General features: G+C 48.8%; 1 protein-coding gene across 5 annotated transcripts in view; it reads left to right on the forward strand.

Moving 5' to 3' along the window:
- Pxn (paxillin) overlaps window positions 1-9809 on the forward strand; it is a 66930-nt gene that overhangs the window by 11687 nt on the left and 45434 nt on the right. The window contains exon 1 of one of the 5 annotated variants that reach the window (XM_031337569.1): window positions 6299-6501. The exons of 1 other annotated variant lie outside the window; for it this stretch is intronic. In XM_031337569.1, the coding sequence (XP_031193429.1) occupies window positions 6489-6501 (13 nt within the window). In that variant the 5' untranslated portion in view covers window positions 6299-6488. Of the gene's footprint in view, window positions 1-6298; window positions 6502-8548; window positions 8572-9809 lie in introns of those variants that run through there. 3 more of the 5 variants (XM_031337577.1, XM_031337578.1, XM_031337582.1) reach the window with 3 other exon arrangements.

Genomic DNA, 9809 nt, shown 5'->3' on the forward strand with positions numbered 1-9809 from the left:
AAAAAAAAAAAAAAAAAAAAAAAAAAAAAAAAAAAATTGAGGGTCGTTTTTGGCCATAGGGTGAGTTTTGAGGCTAGCTTTGGCTACATGTCTGAAAAACAAAAGAAACAATCAAAACATTCAAACCATAAGGACAGAAAACAAAGCAATGATGATACGGGAGAATGGGGGAAAGTGACTGCAAAGGAGCAGCAATGGCAGACAGAATGTTCTAGATCTTGCCTGAGATGGTGGTTACACAAAGCTATAGGTCTCACTGAGCCTGGCACACTTACAGTTGCTGTTTGTTTTGAAGCAGGTTCTCCCTCTGTAGCTGAAAGCTGTCCTCCAATTCACAAGGATCCTTCTGCAAGGTTGTTATTGCATTTACTGGATTTATGCACTAATACTGTGCAAATTACACCTCACTAGGTACAACTTTCTACCCCAGGAGAGTGGCTTTAAAAAAAAATTACATTGTGGGATGGGTGTGGTGGGTCATGCCTTTAATCCCAGCACTCAGTAGGCAGAGACAAGTGGATCTCTGTGAGTTCAAGACCAGCCTGGACTACAGAGTGAGTTCTAGGACATCCAGAGTTTCACAGAGAAACCCCTGTCTCAAAGAAACGAACAAGCCAACCCCCCAAACAAACAAACAAACAAACAAGCAAATAAATAAGAGCTATGGTGCTGGCTTCTTGCTGGAAGCATCCAGCTTAATTTGGAGGTTAATTAATTACTTGTCCAGGCAGGAGGATGGTAGAATAGTTAGAGAGAAAAACAGATAGTAGAAGTAGAAATGGCAGAGCGATAGAGGCTATTTTGTACCCGCAGGAGGTGAGGAAGAAGAGGGTTTAGGGACTGTCGTGTCTCCCGGCAAACAAGGTGGCCCTCGCTCTGATATGGAGGCGACTGAGGATAGTGTTGGAGGTGACTCATCTTCCTTCCTGGGGCCACATAATCTCTTTAAGGATCTGGCTGGGGATTAAATTTAGGGTCTTGGGCATGCGAGGCAAGTACGAGCCACACCCAAGCCCCTTAGGTTTAACTTCTGACGTAGCACTTCCGCTTGCAGGAATCTATGACCTTCAGGAAGGATGTGCTCGGAGATTTAGCTACAGGGGAGGTCTCCTCAGCCTCGATAATTACGGGGAGAGAGTGGAGAGAATTCCATTTAACTAAGGCGTTGGTTAAGTAAATGCTGGCTCAGGTGTACCACTCAGCACTGCTACGGCTTAAGAAAATGCTCGTATGCGAGTAAGACGATCCGCAGCAGCAGTTCTCAATCTTCCTAACCCTGAGACCCTTTAACACAGTTCTTCATGCTGTGGTTGGTCTCCAACCATAAAATCATTTTTGTTGTTGGTCTATAACTGAATCATAATATAAATAACTGTGTTTTCTGATGGTCTTAAGCGACCCCTGTGAGAGGGTCCTTTGACGCCCCCAAAGAGATGGAGATCCACAGGTTGAGTACTGCTGATCTAGAGACCGGAGATGGGGGTGGGGGTGGGAGGTGTTACCTCAGTCAGTTTAGTGTTTGCCCAGCGTCTATGAAACTCTGGGTTCAGTCCTCAGTACTGCACTGAACTGGACATGGTGGGCCACACCTGAAATCCTAGCAAGAGGATCAGAAAGGCCAAAGTCACTCTTGACCTTTGTTTTAAGGCCGTCCTGGGATACATGAGACTCAAAACAAAACGAAACAATAACAAAATAAGGCAATATCACAAAAGCCTACTGATCACTATTGGGTTACAAGTAATTTTAACTTGGTGTCTTAGTTTATCTGTATTTTTTTTTTTTAAGATTTAATTTTAGTCTATATATACATGGATGTTTTGCCTGCATGTATGTCACCTGCATGCAGTTCCCACAGAGGCCAGAAGAGGGCAGACATATATCAATAGCCACATGAGCGCTGAGATTCAAACCTGGGGTCTCTGGTGGTCCAGTAATCTGCTTTGTTGAAATCTTTTCGCTACAACGTGTAAGGATTGCGCATCTACAGTAAGCTCCGAGAGTTTACTCTTTCAGACTGTTTCTTGTCCCTTAATTCCCTCTGTCATCCCAGAGTCAGTTAGCACGTTGCTGATAAAGGGGTGTTTAGTATGTGCAACCCATAAACTGGGAGGCGAAGGCTCCGTCTGTAGCCTGGCTATCCTAGAAGTCACTACATAGACAGATCAGGTAGCCTGTGTGTTGGTGTTGCTCCTCCTGCTTCCGTCTCCTGAGCTGGACTATAGGTAAGCACCACTCGGCCCACTTTTTAGGGTTTTTGTTTCTTTGGTTGGTTTTTGTTGTTGTTTTTTTCGAGACAGGTTTTCTCTGTGTAGCCCTGGCTGTCCTGGAACTCACTCTGTAGACCAGGCTGGCCTCGAACTCGGAAATCCACCTGCCTCTGCCTCCCAAGTGCTGGGATTAAAGGTGTGCACCGCTACTGCCCAACCCACTTTTTAGTTTCAATTTTTTAAAAAGAATTATTTATTTATTTATTTTATGTATATGAGTACATGTGAGTACATTGTCGCTGTCTTCAGACACACCAGAAGAGGGCATGGGATCCTATTACAGATGGTTGTGAGCCACCATGTGGTTGCTGGGAATTGAACTCAGGACCTCGGGAAGAGCAGTCAGTGCTCCAGCCTCTTAATTTAATTTAATTAATTAATTAATTTATTTATTTATTTATGTTTGGTTTTTTCGATACAGGGTTTCTCTGTGTAGCCCTGGCTGTCCTGGAACTCACTCTGTAGACCAGGCTGGCCTTGAACTCAGAAATCCACCTGCCTCTGCCTTCCAAGTGCTGGGATTAAAGGCATGCGCCACCACTGTCCAGCCTTTATTTTATTTTTTAAAGATAGCATTTTGCAGCCAGGCAGTGGTGGTACTCACCTTTAGTCCCAGCCCTTGGGAAGAAGAGGCAGGCAGATCTCTATAAGTTTGAGGTCAGCCTGGTCTACAGAGTGAGTTCCAGGACAGTCAGTGTTGCACAGAGAAACCCTGTCTTGAAAAACCAAAAGACCAAAAATCAAACCAAGCCAATAAGTCAACCAAAAACAAAAAAAAACAAAAAGCAAAAAACAAACAAAACAAAACAAAAACAAAAACAAAGGCTAGCAGCGGTGTTTGGTGGTGCATGCTTTTAAGCTCAGTACTCAGGAGGCAGAGGCAGGTGAATGTAAGGTCAGCCTGGGCTACATAGCTAAGTTCCAGTCGAGTCAGAGTTACAAAGTGACACTCCCACTCCCCTCAAAGGGGTTTCTCTGTGTAGCCCTGGCTGTCCTGGAACTTGCTCTGTAGATCAGGCTGGCCTTGAACTCACAGAGACCAGCCTCTCTCTGTATCCCAAGGGCTGGGACTAAAGGTCTGCCCCACCGCCAGCAACCAACTATGGCTCACATTCTGTGTTAGTGGATGTTGCTAAGCTCCCAGTGCTCCCCTGGGGATCTGGGCTGTGGCTCAATGGTATTTAACGTCTCCAGCTGTAGGGTCAGTTCAAGATGCAGGGACTTTGAGTCAAGACCGCATGTTTCTGGGTATTTCTGTGTTGGGTAGTTACCAGACTGGACTCTGCTAAGGGACCCCTGGCTTCTGTGTCCGGGCTCTCTGGTGGGCTGCCCTGTGTCTGTGGGCTCGGAGTTTCTGCTTGCTCCATCCTGTCCTGAATTTGTCCTTGCTCTGTCCTCCTTGTCTTTCACAAGCATCATGTCCTAATTTGATCTCAGTGTCTGCCTGGAGAACCTGGCCTGAGGCAGAAAGACCTGGTGTCTCCATTCCTGAGAAAGAAAGGGGAGCTGATCTTGTGTGTGTGTGTGAGTTTTCATATACAATCCACAGGCTACCATCACCCTAACTCCTCATGGTAACTTAGATAATAGTTACAGTATGTGTATACCCAGACACTTAGTAAATAACAGATTGGATTGATTGATTTTTTTTGTTTTTGTTTTTTTTAAAGATTTATTTTTTTATTTATTTTATGTGTATGAGTACACTGTAGCTGTACAGATGGCCGTGAGCCATCATGTGTGTAGCTGCTGGGAATTGAACTCAGGACCTCTGCTGGTCCCACTCGCTCTTCTGGCCCCGCTCACTCCGGTGTAATTCATTGTAGTTGTCTTCAGACGCACCAGAAGAGTGCGTGTCTGTTCGCAGAAGGAAAACCCTAATGAAAACACTTGTCTTAGCTACTTTTGAATTGATGTGAAAAAACCCCATGAGCAAGGCAGCTTACAGAGCAGTTTATTGGAAGCTTACAGTTTCCAAAGGCGTGTGTGCCCACGCTCATCAAGGGGGTGGCATGGCAGCAGCATTGGGCCTGGTGTTGCAGCCGTAACTGAGAGTCTGGGTCTTCATCTACGAAAAGGAAGCAGACGGAGAGTGGGAATGGAGTGAGCTTTTGAAACTTCAAAGCTTGCTTCCTAGTGTCACACCTTCCAGTCCTTCCCAAACAGTTCCACAGGCTGGGGAACCAAGTGTTCAAAGATATGAGCCTATGGGGCCAATCTCATTCAAACCACCATGGCATACACTTTCTCTCTGTTATTAGGGGTGGGGATTCTGCAGATTAAATCCAGGGCTTCAGACACTTTAAACAGGTACTTTGTCACTGAGACAAAAAAAAATGTTGTTGTTGGTTTTTTTGTTTGTTTGTTTTTGTTTTTCAAGTTGTCTTGGTTTTTTGAGACAGGATTTTTCTGTTATGTAATTCTAGCTGTCCTGGAACTCAGAGATCCACCTGCCTCTACCTCCTGGGTGCTGGAATTAAATGTATGTGCCACCATGCCCGGTCAAGAGTTTACTTTTTTTGTTTGTTTGTTTTGTTTTTCGAGACAGGTTTCTGTGTAGCCCTGGCTGTCCTGGAACTCACTCTGTAGACCAGGCTGGCCTTGAACTCAGAAATCTGCCTGCCTCTGCCTCCCAAGTGCTGGGATTAAAGGCATGTGCTACCACTACCTGGTGAGTTTAAATTTTTATTTATCAATTATTTCAGAGAGTCTTATATAGCCCAGGCTAGTCTCATAATCACTATGTAGCCAAGGATGGCCTTGAATTTCTTATTCTCCTGCTTCCACTTCCTAAGGGTTGGGATTAAAGTCCTATGTCATGATGTCAGGCTGGTCTTGATGTATGTATGTATGTGTATCTTTTTAAAAAAGATTTATTTAGTATTATAAATAAGTACACTATAGCTGTCTTCAGACAGCACCAGAAGAGAGCGTCAGATCTCATTACAGATGGTTATGATCCACCATGTGGTTGCTGGGGTTTGAACTCAGGACCTTCAGAAGAGCAGTCAATGCTCTTGACCACTGAGCTACCTCTCCAGCCACTGTATATATGTTTTGAGATAGGGTCTTATGCAGCCCTGGCTGGCTTTGAATTGAATTGACTGTGGTGATAAGGACAACCTAGAACTCCTAATTCACTTGCCTCTACCTACTCAATTCTGGGATTATAGCCATGTACCACCACACTCAGTTTGTGTGTGTTTATTTTTAAAAGTTTTCAAATTTTTTAAAATTTGAGATAGGTCTCCCCATAAATTAGCCCTTATTCTTAGCCCTTATTCTTTCCGCAGTCCAGACTAACCTTGAATTTGAAATCTTGCCTCTGTCTCCCAACTAGCTGAGATTACAAATCTTGCCTCTGTCTCCCAACTAGCTGAGATTACAGGCCTGAGCTATCACACCAGGCCTTTATCATTCACTTTCTGAGTGTAGGGGACCAGAGCCCTCTGGGCAATTCTGCCAGAATCCTGGAATGACGTTTTGGTAGTTTTTGCTTTGCTGTAATGTGGGGTATTTCTGCCCTGTGCAGAAATTGGCAGTCTCTAGGAAGGGAGAAAGGGGAAAGGGGTAAAATATAAAGTTTCATAACCTCCGAAGTACTGGGTCTGAGGCCAGAGTTGGTCGCAGACACTGCTGATGTTAGCAGTCAAGTCAAAGGTTTCAGGTTCTAGATACAAAGAGACCCTTTTTCACAAAAACTACATCTGGGATAACTACTCTGGGATGACCAGCACTGTCATCAGTACAGAGGGCAACCCAGGGATCGTCCCGAGGCTCCAGGCAAAGCCGATTTAATCCTCCTGGGAGGTGACCTACGGGGACTCAAACAGATGGACAGGTGGACTCTCTGACCGAGTGACAAATCTGCCTGAAGGTCGGTCAGACTGAACGAGGCGGTTCACAGCCCGAGAGAAGCCTCCAGCACGTTCAGCCGCCAGGGAGCGCCACGACACCGCCCAGCTTTCGCTCCCCGCGGGATTGGGCGAGCTCGGGGTCGGCGGCGGGGCGTGGCCAGCGTGCGCGCGGGGGCGTGGCCAGCCTGCGGCGGGCGCGCGCGGCGGCGGCGGCGGCGGCAGTGGCGGAGGAGGCGGCGCGGCAGCGGGTTCCGTTCCGGGCCGAGGCTGGAAGCGGAAAAGTTGCGGGGCGGCGAGGAGCAGCCCCGAGACGGGCAGCGAGGGCGACATCGAGCCGGGGGCCGGCGTCTGAGGACCAGCCATGGACGACCTGGGTGAGTGCGGGAGGCGGAGGGCGGAGCGGCCGGGGCCCGGCGGCCGCCGATCCCACCCTGGCGCCCGGCTGGGCTGCGGTGCCTGCGGCCCGGGACTGTGCGGGCCGCTCTTCCCTGCGGCGCCGGAGGATCCCGATCCCATACTGGGGTTCAGGGACCTTCCTCAGGAAAAGGCACCCAGCTCCCCGGGCAGACCTCCTCAGCTGCGGGACCCTCACTTCGCTTCCCCACCCCCACCTCAGAGCGGCTGCCTACCGGACTCGGTCTCAGAGGTAGTTTCCTTCTATGAGCCCCCTCTGTCTCCTCCAGGCCACCTCCCACTTTGCAGACTGTCGCCCGCCCCCGCTTCAGGGATCTAGCCCCTTTCGGGAGAGCCCACCCGCTTCATATCACAGCCCACAGAAGAGCTTGTGAGGACCACACCCCCATTCTAATGACAAGTGTCCCGGGTTGTTGCATAGACACCCCCCCACTACCACCACCACCACCACACACCGCTTCAAGTCTAGTCACCTTGTATTACAAGACCAGTTCTTCCCCTTCAAGTCTAAACTTAGAAAGGCAAGTTTTGGGGGTGGGGTGGCTTATGATTCCCGCCTCTCACCCACCGTTCCCAGACCCTGGTGAAATGCCAGAGGAATGAGGAGGGAATGGGCCGCAGGCTATGGCCATCTCTGAACGTGTCCTGGCTGGCAAGGTCCCCCAGCCCCCAGCATCAGGGCTGCTGGAAGCCCCACAGGTAAAGAGGACAGGATGCCCAGAACAGAGTTTTACTGTCCTCGTGTTATTGGAGCCCGGAGGCTGTTCTTTTCAGTCCAAACTTGGTCTGCTGTTAGGACAGAGGAAAGAAAGACTCTCCTAGAAGTGGACTTTAAACCCAAGGGGGTTGATTCAAGGGTTCTAGGAATGCCCTGTGAATCCCAGAGTGAAGGAGCCCCCTGTCTTTCCCTCCCCGTAGGGCCCCTCAGCTGAGGAGGTGTGTGTGGGATAAGTTCCTTCTCTGTAGGAGCCTTGTCTTCACTCTCTGCACTGTGGATGGCTTGTGTGACCACTGGTGCCATCCGTGTCCCTGGCTCTGGGGAGGAGCAGATTCACGGCATAAGGCTGAGGAACTCGGAAGCAGCACAGGGTACCAAGTTAAGACCCGTCATTTTTAGTCACTGGCTGCAGTTTCCTTGTGGGATCAGGAAGCCCATGTAACATCCTGGAGCTGGGGATGGTGTTGAGTCCTGCTTGTTTCACATGTGGGCTCACTGCCAAGCATAGTTATGCCTTTGGGTCAGGCTTGGCATGTCCGTTCCCAATGCACTTAAGGTTGGTGTAGCTTCCAGGCAGGTATTTTTAATTTTTATTCTTCCATATAAAAAAATACCTAAGCTGCCGGGCAGTGGGGGCGCACCGCCTTTAATCCCAGCACTTGGGAGGCAGAGGCAGGTGGATCTTTGAGTTCAAGGCCAGCCTGGTCTAGTGAGTGAGTTCTAGGACAGCCAAGGCTATACAGAGAAACCCTGTCTCAAAAAACCAAAAAAGAAAAAAAAAGACCTAAGCTTTCAAAAGGAGGCCTGGGCAATGTGCATTTGAGTAGGTATCTGAAATGTCAGTGCTACCCCTTGTGGGAAGGAGGGAGCTGAAGCCCAGGCACAGCACCTCACAGGCTGGTTGGGGGCCCTCTTGCTTCTGGACAGTCCCTGTGCTGTTTGAAGGACTGAGAAAATCTTTGTAGTGCCTGCAGAGTCCGGAATTCCCAACTGGTGACTGTCTTCCATTTAGGGCCAGCACACTGAGTTGTCTTTGAAAGGAAAGAGCATGTTCTGGCAGATGGGGCTTGTTGGGATAGAAATGGGTTGTTTGTGCCGTACTTCCCCACGCCTGGATTTGTCCTGTCCTTTCTGGAAGATCACCCGGATGCCATGGCCACCACCACTACCACTTTTTAACAAACTGAGCCGGAAGAGACCAAGAGAGGCTGATTCTCTGACCCAAAGCTGCACAGCCAAGAAACAAATAAGTCTGTGCCTGGAAGCCCGGTCCCAGTGCAGCTCCTGTGAACATTCCTTCCCAGGGAAGGGGGTGAGCATGCGCTGGCAGGAGGGGTGGCCGTGGGTGGTGGCTGCCACCTGTGACTTCTGCTGCCTTCTCTAGACTCTCCAGTTGCCTGATCCACCACACTACTCCACTTCCTTAGTCTGAGCTTTCAGGGGGCCGTTCCGCCTGGCTGACCAGAGCTTCGGGGTGGGGGAGGTAGGGATGGATATACAGGAGGGGAGAGGAATTTGCTTCTCAGCCCAGGCGGTCAGCTGTCTGGATGACTGCTCAGCACGCTGCCCGTCAGCTGTTTTGCTATGTTAGGATGGCTACCATGGCCAGCCCTCTTGTTTTTATTTGTGTCCCAAGAGAGATCTCAGCCACGAACCTCCTGGTCGCTTAACATGGGGGATAGTTTAAGGTGATCCCCCTGTGGCAAGGCTGTGCAGTACATACCTAGTCTGTATGATAACTGTGGTTTTTTTTTTTTAATTTATTTACTTTATGCATATGAGTACACACTGTAGCTGTACAGATAGTTGTGAGCCTTCGTCTGGCTTTTGGGAATTGACTTTTAGGATCTTTGCTTGCTCCGGTCGGCCCCACTTGCTCCAGTCAACCCTGCTTGCTTTGACCCAAATATATTATTTATTATTATAAGTAAGTATACCAACACACCAGAAGAGGGCGTCAGATCTCATTATGGGTGGTTGTGAGCCACCAAGTGGTTGCTGGGATTTGAACTCAGGACCTTCGGAAGAGCCGTCAGCGTTCTTACCCTCTGAGCCATCTCACTAGCCCGATAACTGTGTATTTTTTGGCTTGAAAGTTAAAAAAAAAAAAAGATACATTGGAGGATGCTTCCCCAGCTTCCCCTCTTCAGAGTGACCAGTGAGAGAGTCACCATGTGCTGTTTAATAAGTTACAAATTTATAGCTCATTGGGCAGAAAAAACGTAAACACAGCGAGTCCTGCCTCCTCCGTGCTTTCCCTGAGCTTTGTGCTGTCGGGCGGCTGCTTGGTGGCTTTTCTCATTAGACGCTTAGACGCTGGTTTGGCCCAGAGCTCACTCTGTTCAAGTTCTGGCTGGAGTTTCCTGGACAGAGTTCTCACAACACAGATGCACTCCTATTATGCTTTCTGCCCTGGCTCTCCTCTCTCTCCATGTTCATGTTGATAATGTATTTGGGGAGGCTGTGACCACAGTGCGGCCTGACAGTGATCGCTCTTGCGCCACTGGAGACAGGCCCTGTGCTCAGCACATTTTTTTTTTTTTTTTTTTT

This window comes from Mastomys coucha, unplaced genomic scaffold (genome assembly GCF_008632895.1).
Source record: "Mastomys coucha isolate ucsf_1 unplaced genomic scaffold, UCSF_Mcou_1 pScaffold22, whole genome shotgun sequence".
NCBI lineage: Eukaryota > Metazoa > Chordata > Mammalia > Rodentia > Muridae > Mastomys > Mastomys coucha.